Here is a 23073-nt window from a genome sequence, read left to right on the forward strand (position 1 = left end):
TTGACGCAGAATGTACAAAATCGTTCACACATTTTAAGGTTTCAATTTACACTTCACTCCACAGATCCTGACTTAGCGCTGTCAAATCCGAATTCAGCGGTAAGGCCGGAAGTGCGACCTGAAGTCTGCTCGTTCGGAGCGCTTTTGTTTTCTGTTATCATCAAGAAAACATTCTTTTATCACGAACACGTGCCCGTGTGCAACCTCCCACGCAACAGAAAAGGTCTTTGATGCTAAGGCTTTCCAATCGTTGTCGTTCTCGTGCAAGTTATGTCTTGCACTGTCGTCGGTTGCAAAGTCAGCATCAGAAAAGATATCAAATTCCAATATAAGCTGCCTCATGATGACACCTCGTGGTCTACTTGGCTACAGCACGTTGGCCTGCAATCCACAGATGCCGGAAAAATGTATGCATTTGCTGTACACACGTGATGCCTACCATTACGGTTTGGAACTGCTGTCGGGCATGGACATGAATTGGGCACATATTAATTTGAAGGCAGCTGCCTTGCCGACATCTGGTTTGTCCAGTTCCCTAGTTGCACCTTTTCGGGTGTTTCACCGTAAAGGCCGAAACTCATTTCTTGAGTAATATGCTTATTGTTATGTTGTTATGCCTGTTGCCGACTTATGCACACAATTGAGGACGTACCCAATGACACAGGGCATGGTAGACGTGTCTAGCCACACGTACGCGCCTCCAGTCCTGTATGTGTACAAACAAAGGGAACAACACCAGATAAGAGGAACAAAGAAACAATCATGCCAGCAGCACCCATCAGCACAGTCAAGTTGTGCAGCATTGAAGCCAGGTGACATAGCGCGAAGGAGAGGGCACCTCCAACGGTGCTACCCACCAGAGGCCCACTCCGTTGTAACGAAGGGTGTTGGGAGAGAATCTGAAAGGGAAATATGGTGATTGCGATACCTTCGCTTCTGCTACATCCTTTGTGAAAAATTCTTGCAACTTCATATTTTGGAGAGTCCATCAAATGCATTCCAGTAATTTTGAATGCCAAGCCCATGGGGTGGCTCGGGCCTCTTTAACACTGGATGTAGACATACCAAGCAGACCTTATGTCCTTATGACACAGTGCATTGTCTTGTGAATGTTGCAACTTTCATGACGTGTTTTGTAAAGTGTTACAATGATTTCCTTGCATTGACAGGTGTGGCTGACATTGGTGAAGGACCACGAGGTGTGCAAGGAAGGCGAGGTGCTGAAGCCAGAACAGGCAAGCATACTGGTAAGTTTCAAGACAGCTAGCGTGCCAGAGTTGTTGTTTCGAGCACCTTTAATAGTCCCCTTGGTGCGAAGGTGAGCTACACATTTGACAACTTCATGCTGCACCAACAAGCCACAACTGAGAGCCAGGATCCCCCTGCAGACATTGGGGCTCACTAGAGGTTGTCGTTGACATTTAGAGTAACTGAGGGCCTCCAAAGACAGAGCAGCTACATCAATTTTATATCACTTCACAGGTTACTTGCACAGCCAAACACCGTGACAGAGCTCCAAGTTGCACTTTATGCGACCACTTACATCAGCGGGCTGTATCGTACATTCTAAGGGTTCAAAAAAAAACACACTACTAATTAAAGTAAGCTACAAGTGCTCAAAGGGGGTCAAGCTCTTCTGGGAGTCATAGATTTGAGCTGAAAGAGATGGCACTATAGTCACCTGCCAATTTTTCAGACGCTTGATTTTTTTCGGACATGCTTGAAATTCAGATGCTTTCGCGGCACTGTCACAAGTCCCATAGATGTCACTCTATAAGAATGTCCAAAATTTTGGACGCTGAAAGTCTTCGGCATCCAATCTTTCAGACTTTCTGCTAAACTGCAGGCCGAAACAGCATTAATTGAAGCCCCCACCTCGGCCACATCTATCATCACGTAGGTTTGAAGCAGCGCTTTAGCGAGTTGATCCGTTTGCGGCTGTAGCAGAGCTCGAAAGGCACCTTTGCTGCAATGCCATAGTGTGATGGGGTGAAGCATATCAAAAATCGGAAGGGGCCACTGTCACGGCGCAGTGTGGCGATGTCCTACGGATGAGCACCGGAAATGCATGGAGGCGTGATGGCGGCAGGCGGCAAACGCACCAGTATGGCTTTAATGACTGGGTTATCGCAGTAAGGCGAAAGGAATGAGAGCTATCTAAGAGTGCTGTGCTGTGCGTGGCACACTTAAAAGATGACGACTTTGTGTATGACCAGTGTCTCTTTGCTCAAATGATGTTGAAAACGAAAAGAATGTTGAATCCTGTCGCAGTGCCTTCAGTATATAGCCACTGCAAACCCAACAGTGGGAAGCCCTGACCAGCGTTCGAATAAGCACCTGCAACAAGTGGTATTCATATTAGACAGCTTTAGTATAGCGTAAAATGCTTGTGTTAAGTTGTTGACGTGTTCCGCATGCTAAAATATAGCATCACATATTCAAAAGATTCAGTATAGCATAATACAGGAAAACAACGACACGCCGCAAAGTGCTAAACTTCATTGCGCCATCCATGCATGAGAAGTAGTCAAAGCTCGAAAAGCTGATTGCCTCATCATCTAGTTGCGAGCAGTCAAAGCAGCAAAGTTCGACAAAAATGTAACCATGCTCGGTGCACGCAACGCTGTTAGTGCGTTCAAAACAATTCAGCCACATAGACAATTTTAAAGAAAACAAATTGTGTTTCATTAAGTTTAATACAAAAGTCTTGGGCACAGTCAGACAAGTGTTTACAGAAATGCAGGGATGCGTTAAACATGGTAATGTGCCAAACCGACCATTGTAATTGAAAACAACGCCGTCTGACCATCTGTAGTTTACCAATGAAGCACGAATACCCAAAGCGTAAACCAGGAGCATCATTTATCGTGAACCAGTGACGTCTCCAAGACAGCAGGGGAGCTATCTTGTACACGTTCTGTGATGAATGGAACGAAACGCCACGAGAGGACGAGAGGGAGCAAACATCGCGACGCACGGGATCGATCGAGGCTCATCTGACGGTCAGATGTGGGAATAGCAACTGGAAAAGGCAGTGCTGTCAATCATTTTGGTAAAGAATGAGCACAGAACGGTCAGAGACACTGTTCTATCCGATAGAACGAAATACAAAATGGTCTCTGGACACTTGGACTGGTTCGAAACGTAAGCGCTCGGGCTGGAGAATCGAATTAGCCTGCTTTGTGTCTGACTTACTCCAATCCTGTGCCGATAGTTTCCGAAAACCGCAACCAGTGATCTCACCGAATGTCTGTAAGATTGTGACACCACCTAGTGCCCAATCAGGGCATTAAGCGGGATGTGCCCATGATTGCTATTTTTGTTATTTATGGGGATAAAGGGATGAAATTTGGCATGCAGATGTGATCTGTTTATGCTGATATCATAACTGAAATCAGTTTAAAGCTATCTGTTGTAGTTTTTGAGTTACAACATTTGATAAGCTCTCATTGTCATCCCAAAATTAATTAGTGAATTAGACATACGTTCGTCAAGATTTTTGCATACAAATATTCACAAAGGCCCATTCTGTGCCGTAAAGCTGTTGATTTGTTATTAATATTATAAGCACACAAATATTATAAGCACACAATATTATAAGCACACAAAATGAAAAAGATCTATATGATGTGCAGACAAATATGGACAGCTTTACGACGCTCACCGATGTTTCAAGTGCAAAAAAAAATGGAACTCGGAAGGAAGCCGCTGTCGAAGCTCCCCGCCGCATCACCGCTCGCACCCTTCTCCCACCTGTCTCCCTGCGCTGCGCACGCCACTCGCTCGCGCAGTCATTCCCGCCACCAAGTGCAACAGACGCTCTACCCACCCACTCTCCACCCTACTGCCTTCATGAAAGCCAGCAGCGAGATCAGGCGCATAGTCGTTTGCATCCCATTTCTAAGGAGCTGCGTTCATCGGTTGTATTCGTACACGGAACAACTGCTAGTTTTTTGTATTTCATTACTCTACTGCGGTGAAAGTGACTTACAAAGCCTTCCAAATGCAACAGAACAAGGCCAAAAAATTTTAGGACCATGATCCTTTGTTCTTATATTTCGGGTAGCAGACAGTGCAGACAGTGCTATGAACAGCTCAACCAAATTTTCCAGTCGTGCACTGCCACGAGAGTTTACAAGCGGAGTACGAAGAATTGAAGCTCTTCTGAATCAGCTGCTCGTAGGGAGGCGTCACGCAGAAAAGGAAGGGGTGCGGTTGTAGGGAGTTCTGCTCACGAGCTGAAGCTGGGATTTATATCTTTTCCGTTTGTGTCCGATTTGCTCCAGTACACTGCTACAGCTCCACATCGTCTGCTAGTTGACAATTAGAGCACCCATTGTAAATTAAATATCCATTCCGAGTCAATTCTGCTTAAGTCAGATTTCGTTGCAGTTGGCCTTTAATTTGGACATATTTAGTCATACATCGGTTAATTCAGACAGTTCACGGAGCTCAGAGGCATGTAAGATAGGGTGACACTAGGGAGTGTGAATCGCATCACCAGCGACAGCGTTTCTTAGTAGCTTACACTGATCTAAGAGACGAAGCTTGTATATTTAAGGGAGTGCCGAAAGCCCAGAAACACACCAAGGCTGCCATGTTTATTTATTACCTCGTTAAAGCTCATTAAAGGAGTGGTGACAGAAAATTTGTGAACCTCTGTTTTCCGCTTTTAATGAGTGGCTACCGACTCTTTAAGCGTGGCATAGAAACTCATTTGTCCCAGTGCAAGATGGTTTAATTATATGCTCATATGTTATATCCAGTGGCATACTCGACCTGCACGTAAACAAATACTAACGCACGACCACAAATACCAGTGACATCACTGGCCGCCTTATGCCAAGTTGTTAGGGTTGTTCTTTCATCAGCTATTTTGAGTGCTGCAAGTGCTTGTTTCTTTGATCGTCAAACCACAACTCTTATATAGTGCGGCGATTGGCAAAGAAGTCGGGAAGAGTATAAATGTCAGTTAGCAAAGCGCGATTCACTGCACGAATCTTGCCTGTGCCTGTGCGCACAGACAGTATGCTCATTAATTTAATTAGTATGTGAATGCTTACTACTCTATAGGGCCAGTAAAACTATGAACCTTTTTTGTGCCGTTAGGTGCATTGCTCTCACTGTCGGTGTCTTGCCTTTTGGGCCAAGCTTGCACCGAGCACCTGCAGTGCCATGCGGCTCTTCCCATCATCACTTGGCTGTGCATGTCTATTAAATAAATCTATTGCCTCTGTGGCCAAAGATGGCATTGACTTCAATTTAATATACTGACGGGCTAGTTTGTGAGTGATGATGTTGAAGACCCAATGCACAATAGACACATTCACGCACACATAAAGAAGACGCAAACATCAGCACTTGTGTTTTCGTCGTCTTTATGTCTGCGTGAATGCGTCTATTGTGCGCTGCTTCTTCAATGTCATTTGCTTCTGCACTTGGGTTGGTATTCTCGGCAGTACTTTCACTTTCGCAGCATTATTGCAGGATGCGATGGCATCTCCAGGAAATAACATTGCTGCCTTAGCACATTTGGCACAGTGCCAGATTGGCATGTAGATTGCAAAACGCCTTGTAGGGTGAAATTATCCACGAATGTGATCACCACTGAATGCGGCCCCTGCTCCACCTCCTCATGAACTTTATCATGACTGGTGCATGCACAGGCACATTCGGCCACGATCTTTGACAGATAGATCCGCGGAGGTGAGAATGGCATCATCCACAAAAACGTAATCGCTGTATACGATCCCTTTGGCACCAACAGTTCGAAGTGTGAAAGAACTAAGCACACGCAGCTCACTTGCATGACCACGATTAGGATCTTGTGCCAATTGAACAAATGGACATTTTTGCCACACGCGATTGCCTGAAACTCATGCTTATGCTGCAGAATGGGTATGTGCACATAAGCCTCAGCCAGTTGCAAGCAGCAAAAAATGTTTGTTAATTTTTAGAATGTGTACGGGATGCCAACCCAGAATGACAACTTACAAGGAACACAAAGGTACCATGAGAAGACTGCAGAAAGCGTGGTGGACACTTCGCCAGCGATGATGATGAGTCAACGTCAGCACGACTCTCTAGGCAACAGGATTAGATCTCGGAGGCCTTACTTTTGCTAACTGCATGCACCAAAACTAACTTATGGCCAAAATACCTCATAGACACCATGTTTGGATGGCAAATACAGATTTCAAATTGCTTTTACTAGCAGGAATCTCAAACACGTTGTGGAAGTGCGTATGTTATTTCTTGTGCATAATCCTGCACTCAAGCCAGGACAAGCTGCATGGAAAGCCAGCATGGCCACTACCCTCTCTGGCTGCAGTGCCATTTCATGATGTATCATACAGGAACTGTCCTACACTTGTAACATAACAGCAGGGTTCCCACTGCATTGTATCCTGTAGGAGCTGGGCCAAGGCTGTCCCAAAATGACATTGCTGCTGGGAAAATGCAGCACCCTGCAATGTAATCGCGGGGTTCTACTGTATAATGATCTATTTTATGCCTTTCTACAGCCTTTGTATTAAATAATGCACTAACCATTTATGGATTCTGACCATTTAAGGTTAGACAAACGCAGTGCATTGCAAGCTGCTCTGTTAACTGGCAAGGAAACACAGTGGAAACAAAATAACGGAAAATCTATATGGGTAACATTTGTTTATTTGTTTATTTATTTATTTCATTATTTATTTATTGGTATTGCAACCCCTATTGGGGTTTTAGCAGGACGGACTACAGTACATGAACGACAATACAGGATAATGGCACTCAAAATATATTTACATGCAAAGGTTACAGTCAAAAAACACTAGAAAAACACGAATTCAGGTTCAGTCATTAAACAGCATTTATCACGTGTGCAATAAAACAGAGGAACTGGCAACACAGATATAATGCACACAATCACTATGAATATAGCCAATTATGTTTAGTCATCAAGAAGAGATAAAAATGCTGACAAAGAATATGCTTAAATAATGTAGCTACTAAGGTTGTTCCAGTCTCTGACTGTTCGCGGAAAAAAAGAATACTTGAAAGAATCATTATGTGAACGAAAAGGTGTTATTGTTAGCCCATGCCTTTGGCGCGTTGAATAACCGGAGGAAAATGAAATCCATTCGCTGACATCCACATTATAGTGCCCCTTAACTAATTGATATAAGAATCTCAGACGTGATGAGCGGTTTCTTTCACATAAAGGGGTTAGCTTAGCGCGAGCTTGTAGTTCAGTCACTGAGCCGCGTCTAAAATCGTTACAAATAAACTGTATGGCTCTCTTCGGGACATTTTCTAGCTTAAGAATATAAGAATATAAGTCTTAAGACTGGTATGACAATGGATTTGTATGCTAATTTTCTTTCAGCAGGGGTAGCCAGAGTTAGCGTTCTCCTTAAAAAGAATAATTTTCCGTAAGCATTAGATGTAATGTAACGGATATGTTTATCCCATCTAAAGCTGTTTGATATCCATAGCTCAAGATATTTGTATTCATTCACCTCAGACAAAAAGCACATTGTTAAAATTATACGTAAACATTAAGGGGTTTTTCTTTTGAGTTATCCGCATAAAAACAGTCTTGTCGAAGTTTGTACACAACTGCCACCGCTGACACCATGAAGCAACACGCTGAAAATTATTGTTTAATAACACGTGATCCAATTGATCACTAACCTCCATGTAGACAACACAGCCATCTGCGTACAATTTTACTTTGACAGAGATGTCTTTTACTGTGTTGTTTATATAAATAAGAAAAAATAGTGGCCCTAGGACGGAGCCTCGGGACACCTGATTGCACTGGTAGTTGGTTAGACTGATGGCCTTTCATGCAACGAACTGGTGACGATTGGTCAAGTACGCTGAAATCCAATTAATTCGAGGCGGTCAAAATTAATCTGCAGCGTGCCTCATGATCATGTTGTGGTCTTGACACGCAAGACAAATTTACCGTGTGATACTTTGTCGAACGCCTTCGAAAAGTCCATAAAAATTGCATCAATTTTTATTGATATGGCATTATTTATTGATATGGCAAAATCATGGATGGTAGCAACTAACTGTGTACAAGTGGAGTACCCTTTCCGAAACCCATGCTAGCATTGTTAAGATGTCATGAGTCTAAAAAAATCCACGATATGTTTATGTATTATGTGCTCCAATAATTTGCAGGTGTTGGTTAAAAATATCGGTCAGTAGTTCTTTATAGACTCTTTGACACCGCTTTCATGAAGTGTTATCACTCAGGCTGTTCTCCAGTCATTCGGAAGTTGACCTTCTTCTAAGGAACGTAAAAAACAATGTACAAGTATTTCGAAACCCATTCGGCATACCTTTTTAGGAAAGCGTTGGGTATATCGTCTGAACCCAAACTTTTCTCCTCATCAAGTTTTAAAAGCATGTGGAATATACCCTACTCGCTTATTGACAGATCAGGAATCGGTGACAAAACATTCTCTAAAACAGGTAAGACACCATCATCACAAGTAAAAATGGAGTGGAAGTGCTCATTAAATGCATACCTGCCAAGTCTCCCGGATTAACCGGGAGACTCCCGGATTTTGAACGTTTCTTCCGGTTGTACGGGTCGAAGAAAAATCTCCCGGAAATCCAGTTTTGCCCCGCGCGTCCAGTGCTTTGTCTGGCCACATGAGCAAAGTTGTCTGGCCATGTAGTAGAAAGGATTCTTCTTTTCTTTTTTAACGATGGTAGAAAGGTTCAACACAGATTCATTGCGCATGAAGTAGCTGTGCACTTTGCGCCGCAGTGCTTGCAACGCAAACGTGTCATGGCGCTGCAGCCGCATCTTGCCGGTGATGCGCTTCTCAGTTTAGCCCGAGGAATTCAATTTCTTGCGCTTTGGGGAGGCAAGTGGGGCCCTCAGAGCTTCAGCCTTGATACGCTTAACTGTTCGCTCGCTCACTCCGGTGAGCTCGGCGACAGTCCGGCACACTGCATTTGCAGACGAGTCACGCTGACGGCACCTCACTCCAGCGATGACATTGCAGATAACTTGCTTGGTCTGGTTTGATAGCCACTTTTTGTCACATTTAGTGTACAGCTTCTTCGGAGAACGAGACGGCGAGTTTGCGGCCGCACACGGTTCAGTCGGCATCGCGGACGTCATGTTTACTGAGAGAGCACCCCCCGAAAATGAATTGCCGGGGCAAGGACGTCAGCCGTTGTACTCCCGTGCAAGTACATAAAAAAGGTGCGCTCTGTTTTCGCTAGGAGAGAGCGCTCGCAAGAATAGACCCTTTTCATAATCCGCAAGTGCGCTTCTCTGCGCTGCATATTTGAACAACTAATGGCGGCATCTCTCTTGCTTAGAGTGGAGATGAGGTCCTAGTTGCACATGCTGAAGCTTGTCTATTATGCGTATTTATGTCAAGAGAGCCGAGTCTACATTTTCCACGTCATAGCGTAAGCAAAGTGCGCTTGAACACGCTGCTTGCAGTAAGTGACTAGCCGCCATTACTTAGGCAAACTGCATGGCAGGAAAGCTAGCTTTACAATTATGAAAAGGGCGCCAACACAAGCTCGTGATGCAGGTGGCTGTTGTTGTTTGATGCTGTGAGGCGAGGTGGGACGTTTCGCGTACAGATGCGCTACACGCAATTTAAAAATTGATCCTAAATGTGTTATAGGTTATATCAGCCGTTAATATTTCGTAGATGATGCGTTTGTGTACACACAAATCTATCCCACAAGTTATCTCGCCTTCAATATTTTGTATCACTACTGCTTTAAAAGCGACGACAGGCCTTGCACGTGGAGCGATGTTATCGCATGTGCCCTTTGCGCGACGGGGACGGCCGGGTCGTTTCACCTCTGCTTCAACTGCGTTCGTCCCTAGCGCTAGCGCGCTTTTACTCGCACGTCAAACAGACGATGCGTAAGCGACATTATCGGTTTGGACTCTGTACAGATCAGCGACGATCGCAAAATCCCGCTGACAGTGTCCATATACTAATTGCTATTGCACTAACCCCCCCTCCCCCTTGTTGAGTAGATCTCCCGGGTTCTATTTCTCCAAACTTGGCAGGTATGTAAATGAATAAGCAATTTTTTGTTCATCATTCAAGTGAATGCCATCAACTTCAAATACATCGCATTGGTATCGTTTCGGCAACAACTCCCTCCCAAATTTCTGTGGAGACGCCGTGATGAATTGATTCCCCATAGTAACGTTGTTTATCGGTAGATAGCTGGATACGAAGCTTAGATGAAAGACAGAGAAATTTATCTCGTTGATCTGGTGAAGCAATGGTTGATTTTTTTTTTCATTTTATTTTATTGTTTATTTTATTGTTGTTTTATGCAACTGGGTTTCTTTTTTTTTCCTGTGCATTATTGAATGCAGCAGTAGGACAAATGCCAAGGGTGCCGCCCATGCTACTACTTTACTTGGGCAGAGAAAACAGTTTCTATAATGAGAATTGTCAGCTAGCCCAGCTTAAGCGGGGAACAGACGGTCCGATTTTCCATGCGATCCGACGGCCGACGCGGCGGAGGGGGAGAGGGAATGGTGGCTGTACGATGCTAAGGTGGCTAGATTGGGGAGGTGTGCTGAGCGCCGCGCGTTTCCCTTGCCAGAGAGGGTCCCTCTGCGCGCCGATGCCGCCAGGGGCGCTGCTGCAGGGGGCGCGGGTACAGCCGCCACTGTCGCAGATTGCCCGTTGGAAGGCTGTTACAAGCAAACGCGGCGTGATTTTTTTTCTTTTCACCATTTACGCGTTCTTTATTGTACACGAGTCATGCATTAGTGAGCTGTGGGGAAAATGCCCTATAAAACGAAGAGAACTGAACGCTGGTGCTTCGTTCCTGGCTGCTACGAAAACTCTGAAAACAAAGAACTGAATTGCGAAGAAATACAATGATAATGATTAACAAAATGTATGTTCGCCCTGTCCTGGTATAGGGCGCCGCTTTCTTGTTGTTGTTCTTTTTCTCTGGCAACGCAGCTTAAAAAATGAAACCTCTAATACTATTAGAAAGGAATGATTTCCGCTTGTGCCTTGGACTTCTAATGTTCGTTGCAAACAACGTGTTAGATATAGAAGCGCGATTACCATGGTCGGTAATTAGATCAGAGACACCAACAGTTAAAACGTACATTTTTAAAGATATACAGTTCGCTGTAGAATAAGGATGGGTTGGGGCTCATTCGGCAAGCATTATCAAATCATGAATGGTAATCTACCACTATCCCTCAAGAGGAAGGTATATAACAGCTGCATCTTACCGGTACTTACCTACGGAGCAGAAAACCTGGAGACTTACAAAGAGGGTTCAACTTAAATTGAGGACGACGCAGCGAGCGATGGAAAGGAAAATGATAGGTGTAACCTTAAGAGACAGGAAGAGAGCAGAGTGGGTCAGGGAACAAACGGGGGTTAATGACATCATAGTTGAAATCAAGAAGAAGAAATGGATATGGGCCGGGCACGTAGCACGTCGGCAGGATAACCGGTGGTCATTAAGGGTAACTGACTGGATTCCAAGAGATGGCAGACGCGTGAGGGGGAGACAGAAAATTAGGTGGGTAGATGAGATTAAGAAGTTTGCAGGTATTACGTGGCAGCAGAAAGCACAGGACCGGGTTGATTGGCGGAACATGGGAGAGGCCTTTGCCCTGCAGTGGGCGTAGACAGGCTGATGATGATGATGATGACAGTTCGCTTCAGAGACAATCATTATACGTTTTCATTTAAAAACCTAGTTTATTCTTGAAGCACATTGGTCGTGAGTGAACACCCCTCAGATTCGCATTAGCGCTGCTAGAACTACTCAATGTAAAAATATAACATATTGGCTCTTCAAGTAAGCTCAGTTCGATCCTTCGCACACAATGTCGTGATATTTTTTTTCTCCTAATGCTAAACAAATGCCATTTCTGTATTTAAATTACCAGTACACAATTACCTTGCTCACATGACAATTAGCAATACAACTCATTATGTCAATAAAAAACCGCGACTTATGCATCTGTAGAGGGTAAGGTTAGGACAACGTCACTAGACTAGTTTGCTAACCTAGTCTAGTAACGTTGGGTTAGGCATCATCTCTCGCTCTTTTCAGTGGTCTTTTTCAATTCGACCTCCCAATCATACACCTAAGGCGCTTAGCCGTGCTCCCTATTGGGTTGCAGAAATTAGCGCTTTTTTTTCTATCTTCCTCTTATCATCGTATATATACACCAGGGGCGTAGCCAAGGGGGGGGGGTTGGGGGGTTCAAACCCCCCCCCCCCCGAAATTTTTCAGTTTTGCTTGCGTATATATACACGCACACATACAAACGCACGCACGAACATACATAAAGTATGGTCGAACCCCCCCCAAAAAAAATTTCTGGGTACGCCCCTGATATACACCTATATTAATTACAGAAATACTGGCTGTTGTTTTAGCAAGCTCCCGTCAAATGAATCAACAGCAGTTATAGTTACAGATTATCTTTCGGTATGTTCAGCACTTCCTATATACGGCAGCGAATTCAACACTCCTGAGCATGTTTCGTTATCTAATACCTGCAAACTTACAAAAAATATGGTTGCTGAGGGTACTGGGCCACCGCGGATTGTATCTCAATGAAATGGTGGATTCATGAGCCTCAGTGTCTCTATGTGGAGCTCTGATTCATAATTTACCAGATACGGCTTATGCGACAGCTTTAAGGTATAGAAATGCTTGTTTGCAAAGCGACACTGGCAAATTATCACTGGATAAATTTAAAAACTTCGTACATGTAAGGTATTGCTGGAATAAACAGCGGTGTGTTTCTTACAGCAGATTACGCGGTCCAATTCCACGAGTGAATTTTTATTTATATAATGCTGGTATCATGGCGTCCCCGGCCGTTGTGCAAATTTTGCAGTCAATTGAAACAACGGACCACTTCCTTTTATTCTGTCGCCGATATTACAATTAGAAAAAAAGGTACCTCGTAGCTCCACTTCAGAAGATATGATTAACAATAAGTTACTGTTCTTATATTCAGAGGGATGTCTGTTATGCTGTATTCGGTTATATAAATATGACGAAAAGATTACCGCGATGATTTATTTTTCTTTCCCTTTTCTTTGTTCCAAATCCATTTTGTCTAGATCGATCTTTCTCATTACTTCAGATCTAGATATTTACTACCGCGTCTCTTTCATAAATTCCATCTGACAGTATGACCGCTTGTTCATTTATCATTTTCATTTACTCGATGTTTACTTTTTAATCTAACTTTCTAGTTACCCTTGGCTTCATATGTGTTTTTTTTTAATTATCCATATTGTGTGTAACGAATTTTTTTCTTTCAAGGAAGTAACACCAATCTACATTTGCTGGTTGGCGCGCACCGCATGTCACTCCGATATATTCTTTCTCGCGTGCATTCCTTTACGAAAATCAGTAAAGAAGGAGAGGAAGATGAGAAGCGTACGAACTAGAGCTTGTTGGTACACATTCATAGTAAAAAACAGCGCGAACACTACAAGGACGAGACAGCGCTAGTCCTGTTTCATCTGTCTCGTCTTCGTAGATTTCGCACTGTTTTTTACTAAGAGAGGAAGATGTTACAGGAAGATGTTACTGCACCCGCTGAAAGAGAAAAGGAAAAAGACGATTAACGCAGCAAACTGTTGCAAGCTAATAGCGCGAGACAGGTTTGCCGTACATGAGCGGCGCTACGCGGCACGTCGTCTGCTCGACTCCCCGCGCCTCTGCGTACAGCGCCCCTTGCGGCATCGGCGCGATTTGGGGACCGGTTTTCGCGGCCGCTTTTCACACCTCCCCATTCTAGCCACCCTAACGATGCTATGAAAGGTCACCATTCCGGTTTCCCCTCCGCCGTGTCGGACGTCGAATCGCATGAAAAATCGTACCGTCTGTCTTGCCCTTTAGTCTCTTATATGTCCAACAGCCGTTCATAAACTGTCTTTTTTTTTTTTTTTTGTAAAGTCTGACTTCGCCGTTTAAAAATTCTATTTTCTCTGTTGCCCTGCCAGACAGCCAAGCTTTCTAAGACACATGGCGTGAAAGCATCATGCTATAAAAGAATGGTTCCTTTGTGTGATGTGACTTACCTACTGTGACTTGGAATGAAATTAGGTTAATAATCATTGCATCTTCCCTTTTATTGCAGTAGCAATTATATAGACACACTCTGTACATATTTGCTCTTTACGTTGGCGGTTCCATTATGTTCTTTATGATAAAGTCTGAATTGATGACATTGCACCATGCGTCTTATGGTCTGTGTCAGGGGCGTAGCCAAGGGGGGGGTTGGGGGATTCAAACCCCCTCCCCCCCGAAATTTTTCAGTTTTGCTTGTGTATATAGGCACGCACACATGCAAACGCACGCACGAACATACATAAAGTATGGTTGAACCCCCCCCCCCCCGAAAAAAATTTCTGGCTACGCCCCTGGTCTGTGTGCTAGTGAAAGTGTTTGAGCGCAGCGAACAAACGCTGATCTAGTGCACCCCCCTCCATGGGCCTTTTGAGCACCAACCATCTTTCCGCGCTCGAAAGGCCCATGGGGGGGTGCGCTGCATGACTCCGCACTTTGCTCAGCCAGGCGTGGTCATGCATGCTGGTCTGCCGTGGTCGTGTTTCCTTACGCCGGCGTTTTGTTGAGTGTTGAGCTGCTGGCCTTGCTTCGTATAATAATTACCAACAAACTTAGAAGCAACTGTGTAAGCTCATTCATTGCAGCTCATTCATTACTTTTTCTTTTGTCTCTCTTTGCAGAAACTGTTGGGCATCAAGATGGCCACCTTCAAGATCACCATGGAGTTCCTATGGAATTCAGATGGAACCTGTGAGGTGCTGTGCGAGAGTACCAACGAGTTTGGCAAGAAGAACAAGTCAGTACGAGGTAAGAAGCGACAAAAGCTTGCAGCAGAGGATGACGAAGGCGAAGAAGACGATGACGCTGACAACGGCAGTGAAGAAGAAGAGGAAGAGTTGGACAGTGCTGGTGAAGAGAGCGACGAAAGTGATGTTTCCTTGAACGGTGCGGAAGATGCGGTCAAGCAAAGGCCTAAGAAGGTTGCAGTTCGGTCAAAGAGGAAGAAATAAAGTAAAGTTTTAGAAGTCACCCAAACAGTGCAGATTCATTCTTGTAGTGGGTAGAAAAAAACGAACATTGTGCAGGTGAGTGAAAGCTGGTAGAAATTGCAGACATGAGACATATCTAACTAGCACTCTGCGGGACATTCTGGATTGCACCCTTTATTGGCACTCCGTGCAGTACCATCCCAGCATGGCGTACATAGAACAGCCCAAACAAGCGTCAAAAAAGATGTCGGATGGGACGAAGAAACATACAGGACTACCACTCAGTCCGGTGTGTTTCTTTGTTTCATTTGACGTATCTTTTGCGATAATCAGACACGTCTAACATCTGAAACTGTGACGTAGCGTTTTTTTTTTTTTTTTTCGAGGGGCTTGTTTATATGTTACACAACCAAATGAATCGAACTGACAGTTAGGCCCGGGAAAGCACAGATGACATTAATATTTGTCTTAGGGCCCCTAAACCACCTCCGATAATTTTTTTTAACGTTTCAAGTAAACGCACGCACCATGTTCAGATTGCTACAAGCCGCAGGCGCCCCACAAATTCCAAGGAGCAGTCCCTTCTCCTCTCAGTGCCTTTTGGCATTCCTCATTTTCTCAGTGTTCGCTGTGACGTCAACATGTCTGCTCGTCATCTACAACACCTGTTTGTCCGCTCTTCCTCCTCACGTGGAGAGGAGGAGAGATGGAACATAGCGAATGGAACATAGCGAGGAGAGATGGAACGAATGGAACATAGCGAAGGAAAGAGGGAAACAAGCGAGGGCGTCTTTTGTACCATCAAACGCGTGTAACTCCGCTATTACGGCACTGTTTCAAAAAATTCTCACGGTTACGTGTTCGCGGTAGACTCGTGCGCAACTGCAACACCACAACTAAATTTCGACCCTGACCTGGGTGGAACCGTCGGATTGATTGGCGGGGCCTTCAGCACCGCTTTCTTTCTCCTCAGGACATGAATAAAGTTCATACTCACTCACTCGACCTCTGCGTGGTTTAGGGGCCCTTCAACTGTCGTGTACTAATTGTGACGTAAATTGAAATAAATTGAAGTGGATGAAAAATTGCTGTTTATCTCCCACCAATTTACGTCGCAATTAGTAAACTGCAGTTATGACACTTTATTGCCATTGCGAAAGAAAAACAAAGGATGAGGGGAGACGCACACAGACACACTTCCGAAGATGGTGCTGTCCATAATCAGGGTTGACCGACCAGGCTCAGTTATCCGTTCAAATCAGTGGCCCGGGTCTGTACACAACACAAACTGTGACATTTTTTGTAAATGGTTCACTTCCCATCCTTCCTAGTGTGGCTATGTAGTCACATTGGTGCATTCTGAGAGTAGAAAACTTGGCGAGACATACGTACGATTATGCAAGGATGACAGAACAGCGACAAGCGGGCACATGCAGTGGAGTAAGGAAGTTTGGCCATCGAAGACGCCTTGCTGCACGTGCGCTTGTGGTTCTCAAGAACATTTATAAATAAAGAACAGGCCACATTGGCACGGCACAGCCGGCTTTCGGCGGATTTCATTTCGGCTCTCGAATGCCACAAGGCTGTGTCCTGAGACCTCTTTTGTACTGTATATTCATGACTTATTTGCAGCAATAACATTTTAGACACACTCTTTTGCAAATGGCTGTTTGCACAATCTTCAGAGGAATAACTATCAATTGGAGTTGGTGCCAACAGTGGTGAATGGAGCTTAACTAGTGCAAATCTATGAGAGTATGTCCATATGCTATCTGAATAACATCTCCTTATTTACAAATATCGATACTTTGGTGTACATGTAGCATCTAACTTAGCATGGTATCATCGCATTGAATGTATATTTAAGCAAGCACAAACCTCAGTCTTCAGTCTTCGTTAAGGTTACCATTTTACAAAACACCATAAAGTCCAAATTAAATTACGCTTCATCTGTTTAGACACTTCACAACCTAGTTCATTCCCTCAAACTGATCCAGAATAACTCATCTCATTTTATTCTTTGGAACTACAACCAAGTACCCGCCGTGGGAATGAACGGGCCAAAGGGCACGGGTTCCATACTTGGCCACCGTGGCCTCAATTCAATTCAATTTCTGGCCTATTTTTTCATAAGCAATACCACCATTATACTCTGTGACCGGAATTCATCTCGCAACCACGTTGATCATCAGCCCTGAGCCTAAAGTTAGAAGTTGTGCACATTCAATCATTCTTACCGCACCAGTCAAAAGATTGTAATTGTCCCTATTGCTTATAACTGGCACTTGGTGGCGGAGTTTATTCTTTGTAAATCCCCAATTGAATTTTGAGTTCAATATCTTAGATGAAATGAAATCTGAACATGAAAACATTGGAACACACGAAGCGTACTTTAGTTTTCCCGAAGCACATATACACATATTGCTTGTTGATTGGACGCAAGCATACTCTATGGGGTCCCCTGACGGACCCCCAGTGCCGTCACGACAAGCCCTTTGTTAAATGTGTGATGGGTGCTGTTCAAGAGATATTGTTGACGTGAAGTAGACCTCTTAGAACATGACCTTTCGATAAAGCATTAGCTAGTATTGTATGATATCTGCCTAACACGCTCTATCTGACATAACATTTTATAATTGGCAAATACTGTGCATTATCTCATTCTCATTGTAGCGAGAAAACGCTGCCAATTGGTTGTCAAAGTTCCTGTGAGCATGTGAGCCAAATAGTAGAATTCCAATGCAGTGATTGTTGTGCCCATCTGCTTCGGGCAAGCAGGTTTACTCACAGGAGCTTTGTCTCATGCCAAAAGTGCTTAAAGCATGCGACAAATCGTACTCTTTGTTGCGAGGCCCCCGTAAGCTGCATCTGATTAGCAAGTAGTTTGCATAATCTTGGATTGTTGAAAGGAAAAGCACATCTGAAAAGAAATAGTCAAAAATGCATGCGAGGGCAGCAAGGAAGCGGTGACAACATGTATTCAAACTCAAAATTGCAAAACTCAATCGTACTCCCGGGGTCCGTATATGCTCGAATGTCTGTCTGCTAGGCCAACATTTTTGTTCCAGTGTTTCTGCTGTCTCTGCAGTTTTGAGGCACCACAGAAACCACTATTTCCACTTTTCCTTCATTTTTCCTACAACTAGAACTCGTTCCAGTTGTAGCTTACATAAACCTCTGAATGAAAGGTTTGGAAAGGTGAATGGCCCTTGTGAGCCAAATGTGCTGCGGGCAAGCAGATTCAAGTCGCCGGAATTTACTCGCAGGAGCTTTGTCTCATTCACCAGTAAAAAAACTTTTTGAGGCTACGTGCAGTCAGTCAGCTGTTAAATGCTCGTCGTGTCTGCTTGCACGGCGTATCTGCTTGAAACTATCTTTTCTTCGAAAGTAAAAGTAAAATAAACAAAAATGGAAGTGCGAGAAATTTTATTGGAAGCATTTGTCATGAAAATGCTGCAAAGTTCATGACGTTAGCTAAGCGCTATCAAAGTGCAAGCAACCTACGTTATGTAAAACGATTGAGATTTGTTGCCGGCGTCCGCCAAATGGAAGATCCACGTCCGCGCCGGAATGAGAGGTGGTCACAGACGGCAATGTCAAGGCGCCGACGATGCACCAGATCAAGGTCGTTGGTTGCCCGATAGGGTTGCAAGCGTTTGCACCATTGGCAAGATAAAGACGCAAACGAATCCTCTCAGAACCACTGCAGATTTATTCAGTCAAAGTGTAGGTCCGGATCTCGTGAGTTACCTGTAGGTCCGGATCCCATGAGTTACCTCCCGGTAATGTTCAGTTGTCATCTACTAGCGCCACCACAGTCGTTTGTGGTGGCGCTAGTAGACGGTCATCCAGAGCGGCAGCACGAGCCGGCGTCGGTAGACCCGCCGACAGGTAGCGCCACACGCAGCAAAGATTGGATGAAAATTCACCCGGTGATGCATTGTAATAACCACATCGACCAGGTGCTCATTCATCCCTGCTTCACTGCGCTCGACTTGGGTCTCGGAGCAAGGTGGTTCGGGGAAAGGGAGAGCGCGCCATTCAGCCGGCCACGCTTTATTTGTTGCGGCCCCGACCTGCGGAGGAAGGAGAGAGAGTGTCGTGTCTGCATCATCGGCGGCCGCGCCGGACAAAGGCGAGCCGGAATGGCGGGTCTCCGGCGCCAGTGTCTGGTTCGCCGTCCGCCCGCCATCGCTGCCCGACGCGCCAAAACCGGTCCTAGTCACCATCTTTGAACGCCAACGGTCGTGAGCGGACGCCGTGACGTGGAAGAGAAAGGCACCATGAATGGAGAGACGTAGCACTATCTTCTACAATGCCCACATTTTAGGCCTAGCCACGAGCGACAATTACCCACCCTTTGAAATAACAAGTGCGTACACTTAACCGCCCGCCGCGATTTCCTGCCGCCGCCGCCCCGCACATGCAAGCGACGGGCGCGCGCACAGAATTGTGGCGGCGGAACTGACAGAGGGAACACAGGCAAGCACATCATGCTAGAAAAAAAGCACTTTTATTGCTTGCTAATGAGGAAAAAAAGCAAACGAGGCTGTCGCATGAAATCCACCAGGTCCGGGCAGAGCGCACACACTTGTCGCAGCAAATGTCAAGAGGCGCACAGGTCTCTCGAAGCAGGGCGATCCGCCGAACGGAGGTCGAAGATAAACGTCCGCGTCTATGGATGAGTGTGGATCTAGTCATGAGCTAGATTCACATGTACTAGAGGCACAGTCATCGATAGCAACGGGCAGGCGTGCGACGAGTACGTTGAGGCGGCAGGTAGCGAGGCCTCGCGACGTCCGTCCGAGAGAAAAGGGTCCCGCTCCGCGATCGGGACGTCCGACGAAGACCGGCGCACCGCACCCCGAGAAGCCACAAGTGGAAAAGACCGTGCCGAACAAAGATGGCGAGCGGGAGACGGGAAAGAAAACGTCCGGCGAGAAAGAAAACCTGCCCGACGGCTTTGCCAGCCAATCGGCGCGCGCGCCGCGCGCGAGCAGAGCGCCTCCATTGGCGAGGCTAGCTACCAATCGGGTGAGCGGGCGCGAGCGCGCGACGGCGGCCGTCTGCTTGTACCCTGCTGGGGCTAACCGACGCTGTCCGCTGGAATTTCGCCTCGGGCTGCCCTCAAATGTGCCCCCCTCCCCTTAAAGAAAGTAATCACTACTACGGCGAAGAAAGGGACGTCGCACTGACCACTGCGCGCGCTGAGGAACAATGGAACTCGCGGACGCACGCTACGGATCTGGCGCCACCTGGACGAAAGAGCGCGAGTCCTCGCGCACGGTTTGCGGGTGAAACACGGGAGCATGTGCAATCGCTCGTTAGGCGCGCCCATGCGACTGCAATGGGTGGCAGAACCTAAGGGATGCAGTGCAAGCTGTCAAAAGCAATGCCGGAGAATTTATAAAACGACGCGAAATGTTCTCGAAGGGACCGATCGGATTAGCCTCGCGCAAAGCGGGTAAAGGATAAGAGGGCGACGAGCGCCCGGCGCGAGGGTACAACGCTTGCTCGCCGGGACGCCTCCGTCGGCCGAAAAGGCGCGGGCGAACTAAACCGGTTTGAGCTTTCCGAGGCACGGCCCGCGATGCCGCTAAGTTCGGTCACAATGATGTTTTTTACGATTCCTGGCCGCGAGCTGGGCTAGAATCCTGCACCTGCCCGCACATCGGATCACGGCGAGAACAGAGTGAACTCCGAAAGGCAATACAAGCTGCATGAGAAGAATGCTACGAGGAGGGTCGAACTTGCGGGTATTGCACTCGTGGGTGCCTTGACGAATATGCACCCGGTGATGAATCAAACGGTACATCGCCTGGGAGATATTCGTCGACACCCAACGTTGAAAAGGTCCGCGATAAAGTTGCACTGGTGCGTACGAAATTAGGGTCACCCGTCAGGCTAATCCAGACCATCACCGATGGTCTGGATCAATGTTCACGCGGTAATGACTTAACAGCGTTGAGAACATCAACCCAGTGAGCAATCTGATATCTTTACAGTAGTCGAACAGCCGGTAAGTGAAACTTTTTGCAGATGACTTACTACCGTAACGAGCGTGCACGATCAACATACACACATGACTAAAAAAGCAAACGTCATGCTTCATGTCGGGAAGCAACCACATTAACATATGTAATGTAGTGTGGTAGAACAGTAAAATAACAACCAGGCGTCACACAAACGCGAATTCTGTAACCAGGCGTCACACAATGCGAATAGCGCAACGAGTGGGTTGAATCTCTGCGATAAATCTTCATAGTCATCAGCCACAGCATCAACAAAGTGCACATAATGCCTCACTCGCGTTTAGCGAGTACCACGGTTCTCCGCAGAATGACGAAAAATTGCATAGTGGCTGCTTCCCTACTTCACAAAAATTTATGGAAAGTGTACTATTGGTTGCCAAGGAAGCCCATAAGGCTCCCATGATCCATTTCCTCGGGGTCTCGAATAAAGTAATTCCCTCTTTCGCTCTCAATTTCTCCGGTTAACCTATGTTATCAAGCGTGGGACAGTTAAATAACGACCGGGCGTTATTTAGAACTAGTGGGTTCTTAAAATTATGATTTGTGGCGTAGCGGGTACGTTGCTAATGTACTTGTACTAGTAGCCAGAGTTTATAACGGGCTTTAGAAATGCCGCTCTTCCAGCTTTCGCTGTGACTAAAAATTAACAAAGATGTGTACTTAGGCAAGTGTTAATTATGTTTTACTACCATACTTCGCTCGCAGTGATGTGTTTCGTTATTCTTTTTTCATAGCTGTGATTGAACCTTGGATTGCGTTACCAAGCTGTGTGGTAAATGTAAGTGATGCGCTGCCATTTGACATACCTGTTTGGTTTGCATTTCTACCCTCCCTTAAGAACCCTCAAAGAGAACCCTCAAAGGAAAACTGAAATGTATGTTTTTAATATCCAAAGATTCTATGTAGGTTTATAATAAAAATTAAGATTGCTACGTTTTCCCCAAGCATCAGTGAGTACGCGAAAATAATTTTTTTTAAATTGTTAGGTTACAAGTAAACGGGAGTCACTCGGTGGAGCAGGAAAAGTTGCTCCCCCAAAATCGGGAGTCGACCGGAACTCTGCGTGACGTACTTCCTTCACGTTTGTCTGTTTGGGGGCGCTGCCGCTGTCGCGCGTTTGAAACGAATGGTCATAGGCGACGACTGTATACAGCTTTTGAGGGAGATATAAGGAATGAGTAGCAAAGAGAACGTTGACATTAGCAAGGGGCGGAGACAGGGATGTCCTTTGTCCCCGCTGTTATTCATGCTGTACATGGTGAATATGGAAAAAGCGCTAGAAGGTAGCAACTTTGGTTTTAATCTGTCACACAAACAGGGCGGCGTGATGATTGAGCAGAAGCTTCCAGGATTATTTTATGCTGACGATATTGTCTTATTTGCTGACAGTCGAGAAGATATACAGCGACTGGCAGATATATGCGGAAGGGAGTGTGAGGCTCTAGGACTAGGATTTAGTGTATAACAAAATGTGGATTGATGGTATTCAATGACCCTTGTGATCAGGCGGTGTCAATACAGGGCCAAGAAATACCGAGGGTGAGCGAATACAAGTACCTCGGAGTATGGATAAATGAGGGTGACAGGTACATGGAGGTACAGGAAAAAGCCTCAGCAGCAAAAGGAAAGAGGAATGCTGCAATAATGAAGCACAGAGCATTGTGGGGATACAATAGGTACGAGGTGCTTCGAGGTCTGTGGAAAGGTGTAATGGTTCTGGGGCTTACTTTTGGGAACTAAGTGGTGTGCATGAGGGCAGAGGTGGAATCGGGAATGGATATAAATCAAAGGACTGGGACGCCTCGCGTTGGGTGCTCACGGGAAGACGACAAATGAGGCCGTAAAGGGCGATATGGGATGGGCAGGTTGAGGCGAGGGAGGCTCAGAGCAAAATAAGTTTCGAAGAAAGGCTAAGGAATATGAAGGAGAGTAGATGGGCAGAGAAGGTGTTCCGTTACTTGTATAGGAAGAGCGTGGAC

The 23073-nt window shown here is 45.6% G+C and overlaps 1 protein-coding gene across 1 annotated transcript in view; it reads left to right on the forward strand.

Annotated features, from left to right (window-relative positions):
- The window catches only part of LOC119383982 (mRNA turnover protein 4 homolog), a gene marked incomplete at its 5' end in the record, with an annotated part of 59174 nt that extends 44072 nt beyond the window's left edge, over nt 1–15102 (forward strand). The window contains 1 exon segment of the mRNA XM_037652264.2: nt 14754–15102. Coding sequence (XP_037508192.1) covers nt 14754–15083 — 330 coding nt within the window.
- Nucleotides 15103–23073: the final 7971 nt, after the last annotated feature.

Source organism: Rhipicephalus sanguineus, chromosome 2 (assembly GCF_013339695.2).
Source record: "Rhipicephalus sanguineus isolate Rsan-2018 chromosome 2, BIME_Rsan_1.4, whole genome shotgun sequence".
Classification (NCBI taxonomy): Eukaryota; Metazoa; Arthropoda; class Arachnida; order Ixodida; family Ixodidae; genus Rhipicephalus; species Rhipicephalus sanguineus.